Raw genomic sequence first — 20,487 nt, forward strand, 5'->3', positions numbered from 1 at the left:
TATATTTAATGTTTTTGACTAAATGTGAGCAGCTTTGCTACTTCCTTGTTAGCAACATATACTTTGCGCGCAGTGCCACCTTCCGGGTAAATGTGTGATCATTTCTAATAATTGCTATTTTCTTTCAATTCTTTTCATAGTTTTAGATATTTTCCATAAAATAATAAATAGATGTTAAAATGTAACTCATCGTGAATGTAAAAATACTTCACCAGGGCTCAGCGATTGGTCTCCATTTCTTCAAACACCGAATCAAAAGCCATTCGTGATGACAGTGGTTGAAAAGTGTGTTTTTACCCATTTAAATACAATATTAAAGTAAAATATATGAATATGAGCTCTATGCGTACTGTAAATACAAACAACACCTTTTATGTCGATGTTTCTTCATGAAATGATGACTTGAATATTAGAGACCTTTGTGTTTCAGACCAAGGTCACCGAGCTATTGGGGCAACATTGTTATGAAGTTATATATGTTTTTCATGGCGCTAGCAAAAACATTTTCGACAAACGTTTATGTTTTGCTGTATCACTGACGCTTTTCCAGTGAACGTGCAGGGTGATTTCATTCATACAGCAGGACAAACTGTTCCGCATTGACAGCGGTTGCGGCAAACTTGAGGGGGATGGTTTGGATTTCTTGTGCAACCAATTATATTCTTCGTTTTTCCTTAGTAGGTGTGGTTTAATGAAGTATTGCATTTTTTCATTGGTTCTTGTCGGTTGAAGTCCCGATCCTTGCAACCTCATTGGCTCCGCTACCGGCAATATAAGCTGTTCTAGAACATTCGACCGTCCTCTTATTGAAGCAAGGCGAGGCAGTTTGTCGCCATTCCAGCTCTCCAACCGGCATCTTCATCCATCTCTGTTTTATCAAGCTTGGTAAGTCCTTTGTTCTCTCGTTTTCGACTATGTACTGTTTACTGTAATTCATTTCAAATCATCAATTTATTATGGAACTATTTCCAACTAATTTGATATTAGATTGGGTTTTAAAAGCCAATTTTTTTTCTTTCAATTGTAGAATGTTTTTTTTTTTTCCAAGATTAACCATTTGTAATCATTTCCTAACTGAAGTTGTATAATGTATCCACACCGTTTATAAGTTTCCGAGTTTGTTAACGTTATACAATATTTTTCCCTCACCTTTTCACTTTATGGAAAAATTATCTTTTTAAATTTTAAAACATCCGAAACATTAATGTATTTCAGTAACGTTATTTCAAACAAATTGTCTGAGTATACTGAATTTAATTTGAAACCGAAATCGCCTCCTCGTGTAATCTCATCACTCGCCTCAGTCGACAGTAACGTTAAGCCTTGATTAGAGACTTAAATAATTACAATACCGGCTTTATTACTTCATGTTATTGCGGGTATGGTGCTTCATTGTACACTGAAGTAGCATTTTAGTAAGTTTTTACCTTTTATGATTTTAAATTCTCCAGTTTGACCGTAGAACGTTCTAGAAGCGCACACCACGTGGTCTGACGCACATCCGCATATGCTCCAGGGTGTGTGTGTGATTTCACAATAGTATGTTAGCTGGCTAATAGACATCCTGGTTGTTCTGTTCATCTCAACACTGAATTCCCTTTAATTATTAATTGCTTTTTCCCCTCCTCTCCCACAGACACAATGTCCAAGGGACCAGCTGTTGGTATTGATCTCGGGACCACCTACTCCTGTGTAGGTGTCTTCCAACATGGAAAAGTTGAAATTATCGCTAATGACCAAGGAAACAGGACCACACCAAGTTATGTAGCTTTCACAGATACTGAGAGATTGATTGGAGATGCCGCGAAAAATCAGGTGGCCATGAACCCCACCAACACAGTCTTTGGTATGTACTTTTTAATATTTTTCCCAAAAATTATTCGCTATGATGAAGTTTATTCCTTGCCATTCGTAGTTTCCACCAGAGGTTGAAAAACCAAAGATGGCCCAAGTACCTTCCTTGGATGTCTGAGCGAAACAACAATTTTGTATACGAGCCTGTCAATACAGATTTAGAAGCCCTCTAACTTGTATATGCTATGTTTGTTTTTCAATAGATGCCAAGCGTCTGATTGGCCGCAGGTTCGATGATGGCGTTGTTCAGTCTGATATGAAGCACTGGCCTTTTAATGTCATCAATGACAATTCCCGTCCCAAGGTCCAGGTTGAATACAAGGGTGAATCCAAGTCCTTCTACCCTGAAGAAATTTCCTCTATGGTCCTCACCAAGATGAAGGAAATTGCTGAGGCCTACCTGGGAAAGGTGAGTTCATGCAGCAAACTGTGTAGTAGCTCTCTTAGCTTGTGCTTCGCTATGATGAAGTTTATTCCTTGCCATTCGTAGTTTCCACCAGAGGTTGAAAAACCAAAGATGGTCCAAGCACCTTCCTTGGATGTCTGAGCGAAATGAGCTGTTCAATTGATGTTACTGCTAAGTGGTAAAAAGGGACTAATGTTCTCTCTCATTACAGACTGTTTCCAACGCTGTGATCACCGTGCCTGCGTACTTCAACGACTCTCAAAGACAGGCCACCAAGGATGCTGGTACCATCTCTGGCTTGAATGTTCTGCGTATCATCAATGAACCAACTGCTGCTGCTATTGCTTATGGTTTGGACAAAAAGGTTAGTTAAACTCATTAAAAGTATTATGTATTTGATTTATACCCATTTTAGTTTCTTTTTAATCAATTTCGCTATGATGAAGTTTATTCCTTGCCATTCGTAGTTTCCACCAGAGGTTGTATAACCAAAGATGGCCCAAGTACCTTCCTTGGATGTCTGAGCGACGTTTTATGCTGTCTTAAAGGAAGATTAAGCATTTAAGATGCCTAAGTTTTATTTCCATTTTTCAGGTTGGTGCTGAGAGAAATGTCCTGATTTTTGATCTTGGTGGTGGCACTTTTGATGTGTCCATTCTCACCATTGAGGATGGCATCTTCGAGGTCAAATCTACTGCTGGAGACACTCACTTGGGAGGAGAAGACTTCGACAACCGTATGGTGAACCACTTCATCACAGAGTTCAAACGCAAGCACAAGAAAGACATCAGCGACAACAAGAGAGCTGTTCGTCGTCTCCGCACAGCCTGTGAGAGGGCCAAGCGTACCCTGTCCTCAAGCACTCAGGCCAGTATTGAAATCGACTCCCTCTATGAGGGCATCGACTTCTATACTTCCATCACCAGGGCCCGCTTTGAGGAGCTCAATGCTGACCTCTTCCGTGGCACCTTGGACCCAGTTGAGAAGGCACTTCGTGACGCCAAGATGGACAAGGCTCAGATCCATGACATTGTCCTGGTTGGTGGCTCCACTCGCATTCCCAAAATCCAGAAGCTGCTCCAAGACTACTTCAATGGCAAGGAGCTCAACAAGAGCATTAACCCAGATGAGGCTGTTGCTTACGGAGCTGGTGAGTCATTCATAATTTAAATGAGTTTTTCCCCTTCTATCGCTGTGATGAAGTTTATTCCTTGCCATTCGTAGTTTCCACCAGAGGTTGAAAAACCAAAGATGGCCCAAGTACCTTCCTTGGATGTCTGAGCGTGTGTTGTCATGCATCGGGAGTGTATCAAGTTCCCCAAGGGTTCTAATTTCTTCCTCTTCTGTTTCAGCTGTCCAGGCTGCCATCCTCTCTGGTGACAAGTCTGAGAACGTTCAGGACTTGCTTCTGCTTGATGTCACTCCTCTGTCCCTTGGAATTGAGACCGCTGGCGGAGTCATGACTGTTCTCATCAAGCGTAACACCACCATCCCAACCAAACAGACTCAGACCTTCACGACTTACTCGGACAACCAGCCTGGTGTGCTCATTCAGGTTTGTACCAAGCAGTTTGCTTCATTTTATTTCACTCGAGCTCGCTTGACTCCCTTTTATTGAAATATTTTTATTTTTCCCTCTTACAGGTCTATGAGGGTGAACGTGCAATGACGAAGGACAACAACTTGCTGGGCAAATTTGAGCTCACTGGAATCCCACCTGCACCTCGTGGTGTCCCTCAAATTGAGGTCACCTTTGACATTGATGCCAATGGCATCATGAATGTTTCAGCTGTTGACAAGAGCACTGGCAAGGAGAACAAAATCACTATCACTAATGATAAGGGTAAGCGCGTCACTCCCTAAATATTTAAATGAATTTTACTTCAGTCATTTCAGAAATTAACTTAAGATGCATTTCAGGTCGTCTCAGCAAGGAGGACATTGAGCGCATGGTGCAGGAAGCTGAGAAGTACAAGGCTGAGGATGATGTGCAGCGTGACAAGGTTTCTGCCAAGAACGGTCTGGAGTCTTATGCTTTCAACATGAAGTCCACTGTGGAAGATGAGAAGCTGAAGGGCAAGATCAGTGACGAGGACAAACAGAAGATTCTTGACAAGTGTAATGAAGTCATCGGCTGGCTTGACAAGAACCAGGTGAACTTGCTGTCATTTGAGATATTTGGACAGTCATGGCATGTAGATTTTGCATCTGCTAACCTATTTTAGAAGTCTAAATTAACTTTGCATTTTGTTTGAATAAATTCAGACTGCAGAGAGAGAAGAGTTTGAGCACCAGCAGAAGGAGCTGGAGAAGGTATGCAACCCCATCATCACTAAGCTGTACCAGAGTGCTGGAGGCATGCCTGGTGGAATGCCCGAAGGCATGCCCGGTGGATTCCCAGGTGCTGGTGCTGCTCCAGGTGGTGGATCCTCCGGCCCAACCATCGAGGAGGTCGACTAAGCCATTCCAAAGCCACTATGCTACCTCCATAGCAATGTTTACTGTTGCCCTCTGTTGTTGAACTCCTCTAAAATGTATTACTACTTGTAAAGGTTTTAGAGGACCTCAACTTGCAGAGAGATTGTTGCAATTATAAAAAGAAAAGGGGATTAAAGGATCACACTTCCAGATCACAGGGAACAGACTTTCTACCTAGATTGCACAGTTTAAACTTGTGACGTTTCACAAGCCTTTTTTTTTTTTTTTCCAACTGCCTTGATGCTTTGAAGGACGAGAATAAAATGGTGACTTATTCCCAATTATATTTGTTTTTGTCTTACTTTTACATCTCAATGTGTTAAAGATTAAACCCAAAGCAGTTACTGACTTCCGCTTTGAGTTATTTTAATAGAATAAAAATAAAAGATGTTTTCTTTGCAGGATTTGTCCATTGCATGTCTTTACAGTTTAATCTCAATCTACCATGTTTAGAAGCCTCAAACTATTGTGCAGGGGATGTGGCAGTAAGCCAGCATGCATGCAGTTAAACAATTATAAACCCTATGAAACAATTTTTAATTTATAAATCCTTCCCCTGTGCTGTTTACCAGACCAAGGAAATGGTTTACTAAATTTTATATATATATATATATATATATATATATATATATATATATATATATATATATATATATATATATATTTTTTTTTTAACTGCTTTCTCAATTTGGCTAAAGTAATCTTTAGACCTAAATTATGTTCCAAATTTCAGAAAAGCGTAAAAGTATATTTTCAGTTCTTGAGGCACCCATTAATGAGATCAAATTATTTTAAAAAAAAGTTTTTTTTTTTTTTTTTTCCCCTCCCCCCCAATTGTAGTGGACATCAGGTCAAAACAGTTGTACTTCTCCAACATACCGTCATTACAAAGTAATGGTTCTACATCTGCGTCATGGTCATGATCTTCTGTCTTCTTGATCCTGACTTTGCCACAACCTCAATTTCTCCCTCTACCTCTGGTAACAGTGACTCATCTCTGTCTTGCTCTGAAATTGTTAGCAGAAACTGCCCCTTACAAAACAAATGTTTTATATTCTAATTGATATTGATAGAATATTATAAAACCATATATGGTATAGCAGTATTTAATTATGAGGAATTTTACATTTGGTGAAATGCTCCGTAAGTGAAAAAACATGGGATGTCATGTGATGTCCACTGTAATGGACGCAGGGTCTGAAGGGCTTAAGTATGTGTGTTTGTAGCCCCCATTACAAAAACCACTTATCCAATAACTTGTCTAAATAACCTAGTCAAGTCCTAACAACTATTAAAGTTAAATAGTGACTTAGAAAATAAGAGAATTATGCACTGCCACAATGACATACTGGGAGTTGAGGAAATGCGTTTTTAAAATGCAAATTTTGGCCTTTAAACTGCCTTTTAAGTAACTTCACTGGAGGGCTGTAGTTTAACCATGATTCAAAATGCTGCGATTAAGGTGGTATAAAATGTACAGAGTATGCTCATGTTTTATGAAATGATCTGGTGTGGTAAAATAACTATCTCAGTTTAATTATTTTGGGGATTTTATGTAAGTCATTGGTTTGTCAACTTGTCTGCATTTGAAGGATTTAAATATATTTTTTATCAGAAGAATCCCATACAAGCTTCAAACAAAGCTGGCAGTTTTAATTTACTAAAAGTAAAGGTGCACTTGAGTAGCTCTGGTTGAAATGAAAAAGTTATAAATCGTTGTCCAGTCCGCTGTACAGTATTGTTAAAATGAATATAATTTAAATCTGTTAGTTCTAACCGTAAATTAAACTTCAAATGTTTGTTTTACCTACCATTATGTGGGCTATACACGTTTTGCGCATGCGTTCAGCGGTCAATCATGGCGTCTAGGTTTCCACGACAACGGTTTAACAAACTAAACATTCCCTGACAAACAAATCGTGTTTGTTACCAGTAAATCTGGAAGAGCAGACCAATGGGTCTGTGTAAAAGGTAATGTTTCGATGTTGTAAAAGTAATTAAAGTAATATTTCGACCGTTTACGATATCTTCGCGCAACATTATAACGTAAGTTCAAGCGGAGATGACCTGAAACGTAAGTTAACGTTTGACTCTCAGTAACGTTGCTTATTTAATTAACGTTAAACTAAAAATAAACGTTTTCAGCACTCTTAATGTTGATTTATTTTACATTAGACGTGACGACTTTTTATGTCTAGCAAGCAACAAACCCATAAGTTCAACCAGCCTGAGGCGTTGGCTGAGTCAAAAGTAAAATTCAGCACGCACGATGACTGTAGACAAACGGATAAAGTGATGTGGGACTCGTTAGAGTCAGATACAGAGAGTCTGGTGCAGGAGAAAGAGTACCAGCGAAAGCTTCAGATGCGCATTAACCAAATCTCTGCGGAGACCTCCATGTGTGCTGAGACTGACAGCGAGGAGCTGGAGCAGTTTGATGTTTATGACAGTCTGGAACTGAAACCAACACAGCTGAAAGGACTACTGAGGTAAGGGACTTAAGTTAGCTAATATACCCTAACATATACAAAATATGTAGACATCTCTTTTCAAGCTGTGACCTTATGATATTTCATTAATCTGAAAACTACATTGAATATTTGTCACTTTTTATAAAATAGTTCACCTCTAAAATATAATATAATAAAATATAATGTGTTGTCATCATTACTTATGCCTTCCTTGAATGACTTGTTTATGTGGAACTTTCAGAAATGAAAGTCATTGTCATCTAAAGTGTGTTTTGAAGAGGAAAATAAGTAATACAGGTCAAGAAAGATATAAGGGCAGTAATTGGGTGATTTTTTTCTCTCTTTTAAAACTAAATTTACTTTATACACATTAAAAACTTGCTCTGCCTCTGACATATATTTAATATTTTCAGTTGACATCATCAAGGTCTCATATTTTCAACCCCTCCCCTAATTTTCACCATCCAATCAGATGGCAGTTGATCAATTTAAGTCTTACCCTTTTTAATGTAGCATTCTTTTTATGTAATATTTTTATTTCTTTATGTCTCATTAGGCGATTTAAAATAATGAAACTGAAAAAAATACAGTGTCCGAAAGAGCTTGACATGCTGCAATTTAAGAAAACTAATGCAAATACAAAAAATTAAAAAAATGTTCATCGGTTTGACAGCACAAGCTGCAAATCGTCACAACGCAAACACATTAAAAAAAAAACATGCTGTATTTTCACACAACGCAAACAATATAATAAAACGCGCTGCATTTTCTTACAACACAAAAAGAACGGAACACAATAGAAATTTTTCAAGGGGACCCAAAAACATGACGGACGCTGCTGTGCCGTGATGCTCGGTGAAGTTTTTGGTGATTTTTTAAATTTTATTTTTTTGTTCGTTTATTTTAATATCCCGATTCTTGTTTCTTTCTTTATTTATTTATTTGCCAAAAAAACCAAGGCTGCTTCCAAAACCGCCTACTGCTCAGTAGGTACTGCAATTGAATTTAAATGTACTACTTAGCCATTAGAAAAGTACTATACAGTATAAATGTGAGTAGTATGAATGGAATACAGATGTACTACATCTGCCATTTTGTCATGATCACGTGCCCTACCTGCGTCAGTTAGGTTGCTTTGCTCCTATTCATAAATTCTCTCGCAGGGCATCATGGGATAGCACAGCATGCATAAGACATGCACTTCAGAATCTTGTCAGAAGTAGTAGGTCATCCGTGAAATTCTCGCATACTGATTTTCGAATTCTATTAATTCAGACTTACTACTCGGCTCGCATACCGAGTTTAGCGTACTATATAGTATGGAAGTATTTGTCCGTCACGTTCTAGGGTCCCCTTGAAACATTTATGTTGTGTTGTGAAAAAATGCAGCGTGTTTTTGTAAATGTTTACATTGTGAGAAAATGCAGCTCTTTTTTTAATCCTCTCAAGTCAGGCGTTGCAGATTTGCAACAGTTAAAAATTAACTACCTTATTACTCCAGATACATATTTTATGAGTTTTTTTTTTACTCAGAAGTACCACTGCAGGACTTTGTTGTCCATTAGCAACAAACAGTTTCCCCACTTGCACACCAGATGACACAAAAGACAAAAACTGTTTCTTGGAGTACCACATGACGAAGTGACTTGGAAACATGACCTACTCAATGAGGATTTGAGATATTGGATTTGGATCCCATATTGTTTTTGTTGTTGTTCTGCCACAGAAAAGCAATTTGTTACGTTGTTTGAAAAGTTGTATAAAAAGTTATTGTTCATATCATATTCAGTTGTCAGTGTCTAATTACCACACTGGGCCAATGTTGCAAATCTGCAACATCCCAGAACACCTTGCATGTGAAGGTCTCTTTCTAAAAAAAGTCAGGATTCTTTTGTACTACCCCTTAAGATAATTTTCAACAAATATCAGATTTTTCCTGTTTCTAAAACTTAATTTGAGCCTGAGAGGGAAAATGTGTTTGCGTTGTGATGATTTGCAGCCCGTGTGCTGTCAAACTGATGAAGATCTTTTCTCAATTTGCTGGTGTTTTTTTCTTAAATTGCTGCATGTTAATCTCTCCTGCCCACATAAAAAAAGCTCTTACACATTCTTAAATTTTCAAGAGTTTAAATTGTCTGTCAAATCAGTATTTTCATTTACACAATCTCTATTACTCCTTAATTCCTTCTGTATGTCATAGATTCAAAGGGATGTTCACAAAAAGATATCTGTCATCATGTCCTTAAGCTAAAATGTGCTAATGACAAAATTAAAGAATGTTTTTAACTAATTATTTTTAGCTAAAATAAGCAAGCTTATAACAACCATATGGTCATATTTAGTCTATGATCATAGAAAACTATTTGCCTTATTTGCATATTATTATTTGCTATTGGTTTCCTTTATGTTATCTGTTTACCCATAAGTCAAAGTACAGAAAAATACACTTTCCAGGATCTTAACGGTCTCATTTACAAAGTGTCATTTAAGTACTATTCATATTTTTTCATTAAACATAGCTAAGTAATACAGGCAAACATTCATGTACTAGATCATAGGCTATAAGAACTGAGTATTGCTGAGGGTGAATTGCCTATTGAATGTCCCTCTGTTTTGGAGGTTTTGATTCTGTTACCAAAATAGACTGAATAAACAAAGGCAATACCTGAAAAGCACTAAATTAAATACCTCACCACGATGAGCTTTTTGTGTTCGTTTTGTGAGATGACTGACAGCTTTTATTCACATGTCTAATAGATAATGACAGTCTTTGAAAATGATGTTTGTGCTTGCATTTTAATTGAGCCGGAATATCCACTAATTTTTGTACTTTCCAAACAAGTACCCTCATTTAGCGGAAATTAGATTTTTAGTTTCCAGGACATTACCACAATAAGGCCCTATTCAGCAGTCTGTTAAAAAGCAGTTGCTTTGTTGCCAATGAATGGACGAGCTCTCTGCGCTGCCGAAACACAGATTGTTGGAATCTGAAGTGTGGATCACCGCATCTGTCTCCACTTCTTCATCTCCAGCCCAACTGTTCTGTCTGCCACTCAAAATCTACCTCAGAATAAAACCGTGAGGCGTTTGTTTTAATTTTTGATGGCAGATCTGTTGAAGAGCTACTTGACCCCATGCATAGTTTTTTTCATAATGTTTATGGCGCACCTCGACAAAGACTTCATTGAGCCACCTCATCATATTTTCATAATCCTGCGAATGAATGGCGTGCAGAAATATGTGGCGTAATATCATTAATAACTACCCATTTACTTTACATCCTCTTTACCTCGAACATTGTCTTTAAAAACACTCAAGTCTCACATTCAGAATGCAAACAATAGTCCGCGTTTCCTATTGGATTTAATTCTGACACATTCATATTAGCACAAGAGAGACTTTGCATGTTAAAGACCCCGTCACAGCTGCGAGCCCACGCCGCATTCTCAAGACCACGTCGGTGGAATCATTACAGAGCCATTCCTTGCCCTTTTGCCCTCATTGGCTGAAGTGCCATGCATCCAGGCAGCCTCGTATTTGGCATCATGGGATGTGAAGAGCATCTTGTACTATTCAGAGGCGGACAACAAAGAGGCACTCTTCTAATTATTTTAATGAGATCTTTTCATCCAATGATGCTAGGAGCACATTAGGTTGTAGTTTGAACCTATTTCATATGTTTGAATTAGCCATTTGCAAAACTATCCCCAAATTGTGGTCTTCAGACCCATAGTCATTAGAGGGAAGGGAAGGCGGTGGGGGGGAGCGACTACAACACGCTATTACCATTTCGCTTCGGCTGAGAAGTGTAGCCGATTTTTTTCCCCCTTGTGTTTTGATGGCTGTTTGAGGCATTCAGACTGTCTTACTGACAATGCCGAAAGCACTAAATGAGACATACCCAGCCTGCTCCTCAATTTAAAGCTCTTCCCAAGTGTTTATGACTTATTTCTTCTTAACCTTTTTCAACTGTTTCAGACAAACTCCCCCTGATGATGAATACGCTGACTTGCGCTATGACCCAAATTGGAGAAAGAATCTGGAAGGGGCTCCGTTTCTCAAGCATCTAAACACAGGCCTTTCTCTTGACTCATCTGAGGAGTCTGAAGATAGTTTCCAACCCTTGGAGAACAGGGCTCTAGGGAGCAGACGAGAATATGCCGTTGTCAGTAGCCCATCGGTGGTTCAGACAGACAATGGTTTATCCCCAGCACAATCATCTCCTTTCCATCTGCACCCACAACGGGACGACAGTTTTGACCCTCCTGAATCTAAAAGTTCTTGCATGTCCACACCACAAAATCCCAGAGAGAATCCCCTAATGAATGTCAGATCAGTTTCTCCACAGAAAAGAATCTCTCGACATTCCTCTGATCCAACGCCAGTCAGAGCTAGGGAAGATATTGTGGAGCGCAACAAAGCAACTCTTGGCATCAATACACAAAAGAAGGGGTCTTACCTGAAAGCTCATCAGCAGAAAGATAAACCAGATGAGACAAAGCAAGTAAGTATTTCTAAAAATATTCCTTTGATTAGCTTTATATCTGATATTCTTCATAGTTTTCTTTTGGGAGTGCACTAATAAATTTGGCTTATTACAAGAGGCATCACATGGTGCTTCTGAAGGGCCACAGTCTTTCAAACACACTTGAGGAAGTTTCTAGTTATTTTGAAAATATTAAACTTGACCTGAAGTTAAATTCTGCAGGACGCTGGCCTTTCATGAAGACGTTTTGACTTTACTGTTGGTTGGAGGCATTAGTGACTGAATTGAAGTATCATTGTTAGCCACTAGGGGGTAGACTAACACAGCACACGGTCACAGCTTTTTCATTGTCAAATATTACGTACCAAGTGTGGTGATATTCCATAGACATTTATTATTATTAGACATTCTTATCGTGAGATTCTCTAAAAAAAAATGTTCACCGTTCATGTACTTAACTACATAATGAGCAAAACATTGTGACTGTATGTCCAGCTGTTGTCAACAATAGGACAATATTATATATTTATTTAAATATAATTTTGAACTTACATTTAAAGCACTTTTCACCTTTCACGACAAACTGAAAATTCTTACATCATTTACTCAACTCCCATGAAACATTTTTTTGTGTGTGTTTAAAGAAGTCTAATAGATGTCTAAAATGCATCTAGTCAACAAATTCACAGAAATGAATGACTACACTGTGTATTTAATATCTAGTTTACTTTTGGGCTTTTTAAGATACCTATTAGATTTTCACTGACAGCCTTGCTTTAGCCAAGATGTCTAGGTTTAGATGTATATTAGATGTCTAATAAACACAATATTGCTTGGTGAGCTTCACGCTGTTCCAAAACCTGAAGAAATTCATGCATTTACTAAACAAATATGGTACATCTCCATTAAAAGTCTATTCACCCAAAACTCAGACACATCCTAAAACTGATGAAGAAATCCAAAATAAATAAATCCTTTTAAAATCTATGTTTAATTTAAGCCTTTTGAAGAGACAATATAGCTTTTAATGATATATTAAATTTTGTACATTTATTTACATACAAGTTTAACAGTAAACAAATATAGAAGCTCAACTATAACTGGTTGACATGCAGGCACAACAAAATACAAATTCTTACATCATTTACTCAATTCTCAGGGGGCATGTTTTATTTTATTTGTAAGTTTTATAGATGTCTAAACTACATCCAATCAACAAAAACAAAGAAGCCAGTAACTACACATGAATACTACACGAGTGAAGTGTATTTATGCATTTGACAGATTAGTTCTGGGCTGTTCTTAGACGCCTATTAGATTCTCTGTGACAGCCCAAAATTTAACCTTGCTTTAGCCAAGATGTCTAATAGATGTCTATTCAACACAAAATTACTTGGTGGGCTTCAGGTTGTTCCAAACCCTGAAGAATATCATTCATTTACTAAACAAATTTGGTGCATCTCCATTAAAATTCTATTCACCTAAAATGAAAAGATAGTTATGAGAATAGAGAGTTAATGAAGAGATAAAAAAACAAATCTATAGGAATTTATAGGAAGAGACAAGATAGCTTTATGATGAACGGATTTAATTTTTTGCATTTATTTACAAACATGTTTAACAGTAAACAAAATCAGAAGCTCACCCTTAACTGGTTAAGATGCAGTCATGACAAAATGAAAATTCTTACATTGTTTATTCAACTCCCAGGAAGCTTTTTTTATATGTGTTTATACAACTTTATATTTTATAAGTCTTATAGATGTCTAAAATACATCTAGTCAATAAAAATACAGGAACGAGTGACTACACATGTGAAGTCTGTCCCATCTGTGAATTCAATATATTTAATAGTTTCTTTCTGGGTTATTCTCAGATGCCTATCAGATACTTAATGACAGCTTAAAATTTAGCCTTGCTTTAGCTAAGATGTCTGTACTTAGATGTCTAATAGATGTCTACTTAACAAAAAATTACTAAGTGAGCTTTAAGTTATTCCAAACAATGAAGAATTTCATTCATTTTCTAAACAAATCTTGTGCATCTCTGTTAATATTCTGTTTACCCAAAACTCACATCACAAAGTTGATGAAGAGATAATAAATAAATCCAGATAGCTAAATATAGTTTTATATGATGAATAGATACATTTTTTTGTATTACATACATCCCAGCAGGCACACAGCATCATAGGACAGTAATATTAGGTTAGATTTAGGTCGTCTAAGGATGTTATTTTGACGTCCAATCCGCTTGTTAAGTGGTGACGTGTTGGTGACGTATGTAATACTGTTTCCGGGTCCAAGCCACCATTCATTTGAGTGGAGAAATCATTCGTTTATGATCACGTGTTATTCCTATCACACATTAAAGTTAATTTTATATGAAATCATAGTGTACACAACAATCTCTTGGCTTGCTGCATAACAAATACCAAATTTTAACAATTTATAAAAAAAATGAATCACTTTCTGGCCATCGGATATTAGGCATGGACATATATATTGCGATCGTGATTTTTGAAAGTATTAAATCGCTTTGTAAATGTTTATTATTACCATTTCATGAGTCTCCCCATTCAGTTGAATAGAGTGCTTGGACCCGGAAGCCGCTTCGCGTGACGTCACACTTCACAAGCGAATAACAACATCAAATGACGTTGATATTTGGTTGATTTTAGGTTGTGTTGAAAAGAGACCAAAATCCAACCACAAGCCAACATCTTAAACATACGACGTCATATTGACGTCATATACTGAGATTTATTCATTGGGTATGGCAAGCAAAATTTAACGTCTGATTGACATCATAGTGGTAACGTCCACACAACGTCAAGCTGTAACATCATTAGCTGTTGATATTTGGTTGATTTTAGGTTGGACGTCGGACATTGACATCAGCCTGACTTTGGGTTTTGACGTCAACTCAGTTTTCATTTCCAAACAAAATACAATGTCCCTACAACGTCGGTGTACAAGGTCAATCCTGTGCCTGCTGAGATGTTAAACAGTAAACAAAAACAGAAGCTCACCCATACCTGGTTGACATGCAGGAATGAACCTCATTGGCCCTTGCACAAGTATTGCAGTGCTTATATGTGCATTAAAGGCTCAGATTAAAATTCATTTGGATTTATTCCTTTGTCCTCTCTCAGAATGTCAGAGTTCTGGGAGAACTGACATTCACTGGAAAAAGAAATCTCTCAGCCCATACATTTTTCAATGGGTTTGAATTGGAACAACACAAGAGTGAGGAGATGAGGTCAGCATGCTCATTTTTATTTCAAGTTAGCTGCATCAATAACTAAAATTGGGCTTTAGCATGAAACGGTTTTTCGTCTCATCTGTGTAATTGAATCTAGATGCATTCCTTTTTATGTATTCCATTGTGCATAGACACTCACATTTTTTCCTTTTACTCACAAAAAGAGGCCATATCATATCTAGCATGACCTGACCTTTATCTTTGCTCTTTTTAATTCCAAATAAGTGACCTTGGTGTTTTCATTGCTCCGGTTTTGAAGGAGACTATGCTGCCTGTGTCACGGAAATTAATTTGGCAGACACACAGAGTCTTCAGATGGAGCAGAGAGAAGAGAATGAATCATGTCTGCCTATGTAGTGCCTATTATGAGTTGATCTGCACAACAGTGGCTGTTAAGAACATCAGAGGGGCATGGTTACCAATAGGCTCTTAGTTATCAGTGCACCTGGCCCAGGGTATAATTGGCAGGGTTGGCTTGTCTGCACACCGCGGCCCATGTGTATTTGCTACATTTAAGACCTTACCCAGCCCATCTGAGCCCAGACCCACCTTAATGTCTCACATCAGCTGCATTAGCATAGTGAAGAGCCGTTAGCATTGTGACACGGTAAACAGAGCAAAGCACTCCCCGCTTTAGACGGTGCCCCGAATGCGCCAGCAGTGCCCTGGTATGAATTCAGACCATTGTCTTTCCAAGAAATATGGTGCACTGTCATGTTCCATTTATAAGGTGGCTTTTATTTTGAGTTATTTTCTTGTCTGTTGAAAAAGAAAATAGTGGATTGGGGACTCAATGAAATTTTCTTTTCTTTTTGGATGAGAGTGACTATCAGTCAAGATCATTTTAAAACTAAGAGATGCTCTTAAGAGATGCTTTTAAAGGGATAGTTCACACAAAAATGAAAATTGTTCCAGAAGTGGTTCCAAACGTTAATGGGTTTCTTTCTTCGGTTGAACACTAAAGACTTAACCATTGACTTCTATAGTAGGAAAAACAAATACTATAGAAGTTGATGGTTATGGGTTTCCAGTTTTATTCAAAATGTCTTATTTTGTGTCAAAAGAAAGAAACTTCTAAATGTTTGGAATAAGGGCGAGTAAGTGATAACTTTTTTAAATAGATTTTTTTCATAAGCAAATGAAAGGGGTTGACAGATGATCTATGGATAACCCAGTTACCTAAAATACTTTGTATTATTTCAAGATAGTAAACAAGGCCTTTTGGTGAAAAATCTAATGTTTAGTTCATGAAATATCTCAGGGATGAATGTAAGGTAATATGACATCAGAATGCAACGGACAATTTCCTATAGTAATAAATTAATTTTCTCCATATACGTGGAAACAAATACTCGAAATGTCTTCTTTTGTGTTAACAGATGAAAGAAATTCCATTTATGGATTATTTATAGATTCAAAAGCAAATGAAAAGGAATTGACAGATGATATATGGATAACTTAGTTACTTAAAATTATGTCAACATAGTAAACAAGGCCTTTTTGATGAAAAATCAATTTTTTTGTTCATGAAATATCTCAGGGATGAATGGAAGGTAGTAAAATATGACCTCAGAACGCAACAGTCAATTTCTGAAAGTAATATCTTAATTCATTTTCTCTATTCATTTATCTGATTAAAAAAAAAAACTGTTGACGACAGACCTATTGAAAGTTCTGAGATTGTTAATCAGTTGTACATGTTTTTGTGTCCATCTGTTTGGATTTACCCATCTTATTAAAAAAAAAACTAATAAAACTATTCTACATAATTTGGGCAGAAAAAAACACATTGTAGTGACAAAAAAATTCCCAAAGAGACCTTCAGCTCCTGCTCCACACATTTCCATATTTACCACTTTAATAGTTTTTATTTCCCAGTGCTGGGTTGTGGCTGGAAGGGCATCCACTGTGTAAAACATGTGGATAAGTTGACGGTTCATTTAGCTGTGGCTAGCCCTGATTAATAAAGGCACTAAAATAAAAAGAATATGAATGAATGAATGAATGAATAGTTATATATTTCTCTTTTATATTTATGTCTTAAATCTTTGTCATTTTGACATATTTATACAACAGTGCTGTTGAATCATTTACACACAGCATATTGATATTGTACTATAATAAATGTTGAGTTGTTTCAAATATGGACAATGTCAACTGTTTGGTTGAAATGTTAAAATTGTAACCCAATGATTGGATTAGTCTTCATTTTATTGAAAATTGTGTTGAAACAACACAGCATTTTTTCAGTGCAATCTTTAAGATCATGTTAGAATGATTTATTTGAAAATTTGCAAACGCGTTAATATCTCTATTTCTTAAGAAATTCATGTGGCTGCCTATCATATAAGAAGGCTTTTTCCCAGTACATTGTAACACATGAAGAGCAATCGAAATACTTCTACCACTTGGTTAAAGTTTAGCTTTTTTTTGTCATTTGCCTACTATGTGAAAGCACAAAACCTCATGGCTTACGTTCGTTATGGAGCTAAGCGTCTGTTCGTAAATTTGATACACAGCCTTTACTTTTACCCTTTTATTTGCTTTTTTGTGGCCCGCTTCCTTCAAAGGGAATAAAAAGCCCCTTAGCTCCCATCAGTTTTGGGCATCATTATCGGCGAGCGTCTGTTGGGCTTTTAAAAAGCCACTATTTACTCTTTCACAAACCCCTAACTCGCAATAATTAGCCGTGTTATTAAATGTACACAATCTCATAATGCACCAACTTCCAACCGGCGTGTGTGGGAGTGATGATGAGCTCCAGCAGAGACCCCTTTGATAAAGACAGAAGTAGCAGTGCAATCTTCTGCCATTGCACTCAGCCCCAATCCCTCGTCATCCCCCAGACCCTCACTTCAAAGCCAGGAACATAATGTACAATCTCTTAATAGCTCTAGACCAAGGCTCCGCGGCTCTCTGCCACTGTATACCCTACCTCAGTGTAAACACCTAATCAAGATTGCCTGGGCGGTCACAATAGCAACCAAATGCAATTCAAGAATTGCGGCCCTTTGATGTCTTCATCGCAAAAGCTGTGTTTCCCAGTCTTGAGGAAAATGGCAAGCTCCAATCGCCTGACTTTGTTGTGCCACGTCTCGCCCCAAGAGGCAATTACGGGCCCCAATTTAACAGAATAGATATTACACAGCTTATGAAGCTCAAAATGCAATTTTGTTTGATCATTTCCTCAATTTGATTGAGATTATTAAAATGGCGGACAAAAGGCAGTGGTCGTGGATGGGGCAGAGGTTGTGGCCTGCTGCGGCTAAGAGGACATGAAGGGCAGGTCTGTGATGTCTGATACTCACACACCTGTTACTGCATGGCTCAATCTCTCTACTCGAAATGATCCTAGCGCTATACAGGAAAATGAGCTGGATGCGTGGCTTCTTATTAACCTTGCGACATAACAAACAACGGATTTTACAATGCGTTTTCACTCCAATCGATATTTTCATTTATAATGAGAGCCACTACTTGGAATGTTTGCGCATTGCCTGTTGTATGTTGTTTTGCAATTTACAAACTTTCTGATTATTTTTTTATCCCATTGAAATCAAATTTCCTTTTAGTTCTTAAATTAGATGTGAATTGACCAAACCCCAAAGGAATTTTAGTTGGATCGATAATTTGAAATCGATCATTTCAAATGAAAATTCACTCATAATAAATGTACCCTGAGCTATCTACAATGTGGAAAGAGGTTTTTTAATTCAGTGGAAAACTAGATTTTTTTAAATACTTATTGATCAATAAATTGTTAAAAGTCAACGACTACTGGCACTTTAAGAGTCAAGAAAACATGAATGCTAAATAATATTAATACCCGTAACGACTGATGATACACCAATCACTGTAAAAAATATGGCTGACACTACACCACATTTTCCCAACGAATGCTTTGAATGCAAAACGCCTCATGACGGGTGCAAACTGTTACAAAAAACTGCTTAAATTGGAGCCTGGGCATAAACAGTAGGACTACCGGATGGAGCCAGAGATGGAGCCACAGAGCTTCTGCACATCAAATCAAATCACCAAACGCCTGCACATCAAATCAACACGCCCCCTGAACTTCTCATTTGACCGCCCGTATCTGCACTGAATGGCTTGCTAATATAAATATAAGTAATTACATTCAAAAACATTTAATAATATACACTTTATTAACTAACTGTGCAATATAAGCTGTTTTTAATAATTTAATAAAAACAATTTATGTTGGACTGCAAAATAAACAACCTTTCATATGACTGAGTTAGACTAAGCTGTGAGCACAAAAATATTTCTCTTATAACGGGTTGTTGTTGGTATTTGTTATCTTCATAGGGGCAGAAATATCACTTGTAAAATACGAACAATAACAAAGAAACAACACCTACATTTTTTATTATAATATTATAATTAAAAATCAATAGGATCCAAAATATACACATCATGGATAGCTATATATTTACCATGAGGGAAAAAATGTGCGTTTAAAAGAGAAATACAGCAAGATTTCTAAATATCAACCGGATATTTACACATCCCATCCCTTCACTATATAAAATAATCCTTATCAATTTTTACAATAAACTTAATTAATACATCAACTGATATCTATCAGCTTCTGCAACATTGCTTATATATTGTTTATCATTTTTTTTGCCTCTTTTTGAATTTTTTTATTCATCATGTAGGTCAGAAAGTATAGTTTACTGCTGAACAACTCATTTTATCATGGTAAAATAGCACAAAAAATTTTATAATAACACTTCAATCTCCCCCGAAGCTCCAACGGTCTGCTTAGAGAAGCTGTCAATCACAACTGTCAATCACGATGACACGCCCCATTTTTATAGCACTGAATTACTGGCTAAAAACAAACAAACAAACAAACAAAAAAACTCTTTACGAAAATGAACATCTAAACCCTACAGCGTGATAACCAGTGCCTTAATTGACCAAAACCATGTTTTGGAACATTATATTCCAAGTGTAATTATTATTTTTTATTTGTGCTCAAGTCTCGTTCATTAACACAGGGGAGGCGGGGTTTATGACTTGTACTGCAGCCAGCCCCCAGGGGGTGATCTGACGGCCGGAAGCGTCACTTAAAAGCCGGCGTGTGGCACACATGTAATACACTAAGAGGTCATGTAGTGAAATGACTGGTTTGTGAAAGAAACTAAACACTATTTACCTGGACCTAGTATATATATATATAATTATTACTTTTTTACTCTCAAAGTACCTGTAGCCTTTGCCTTCATTATCAAGGACTACAACTTCAAATGTAAAATCTAATGTTATAACAAAGTCAGCAACATCTTGGATGACCTGAGATTTAGTAAGTTAACAGTAAATCTATATAACTACCCATCTTTTTAGAACCACGGGTTGAAAATCATAAGGTAGGAGTCTCATACATATGGCATACTGATCTCACGAGGAAACATAACTATTTTTACGTTTTGTCAGTTTAGTGGCTAATTCGTATAAATTCGCAAGAGTTAAGTCATACGAAAATGTACGGTTTTAAAAAG

The 20,487-nt window shown here is 37.1% G+C and overlaps 2 protein-coding genes and 4 non-coding genes across 10 annotated transcripts in view; all 6 read left to right on the plus strand.

Moving 5' to 3' along the window:
* Positions 1–800: 800 nt before the first annotated feature.
* Positions 801–5,019, plus strand: hspa8 (heat shock protein 8). The gene is given in 9 exon segments (NM_001110403.1): positions 801–885; positions 1,637–1,846; positions 2,058–2,263; positions 2,472–2,624; positions 2,855–3,410; positions 3,613–3,815; positions 3,905–4,103; positions 4,181–4,413; positions 4,526–5,019. Coding segments are annotated over 8 exon segments (1,950 nt in total). The 5' UTR covers positions 801–885; positions 1,637–1,641; the 3' UTR covers positions 4,721–5,019.
* Positions 1,881–1,976, plus strand: LOC137490393 (small nucleolar RNA SNORD14). The gene has a single exon (XR_015501704.1). It is a non-coding gene; the product is annotated as a small nucleolar RNA SNORD14 (small nucleolar RNA).
* Positions 2,310–2,405, plus strand: LOC137490392 (small nucleolar RNA SNORD14). Its single transcript, XR_015501696.1, has one exon. It is a non-coding gene; the product is annotated as a small nucleolar RNA SNORD14 (small nucleolar RNA).
* On the plus strand, positions 2,693–2,788 carry LOC137490391 (small nucleolar RNA SNORD14). Its single transcript, XR_015501695.1, has one exon. It is a non-coding gene; the product is annotated as a small nucleolar RNA SNORD14 (small nucleolar RNA).
* On the plus strand, positions 3,450–3,545 carry LOC137490394 (small nucleolar RNA SNORD14). Its single transcript, XR_015501705.1, has one exon. It is a non-coding gene; the product is annotated as a small nucleolar RNA SNORD14 (small nucleolar RNA).
* Positions 5,020–6,592: 1,573 nt separating the features above from the next.
* jhy (junctional cadherin complex regulator) overlaps positions 6,593–20,487 on the plus strand; it is a 31,930-nt gene continuing 18,035 nt past the window's right edge. For 2 of the 5 annotated variants that reach the window (XR_015500481.1, NM_001045023.3), the window contains 3 exon segments: positions 6,593–6,812; positions 6,914–7,227; positions 11,188–11,713. Coding sequence is in view for 3 of the 5 variants with exons in the window: in NM_001045023.3 (NP_001038488.3) it covers positions 6,929–7,227; positions 11,188–11,713 (825 nt within the window). In the remaining 2 variants the exon portion in view is untranslated. 5 annotated transcript variants of the gene reach the window in all.

The sequence above is a fragment of the Danio rerio genome, chromosome 10 (genome assembly GCF_052040795.2).
Source record: "Danio rerio strain M-AB ecotype USA chromosome 10, GRCz13ab, whole genome shotgun sequence".
NCBI classification, from domain to species: domain Eukaryota; kingdom Metazoa; phylum Chordata; class Actinopteri; order Cypriniformes; family Danionidae; genus Danio; species Danio rerio.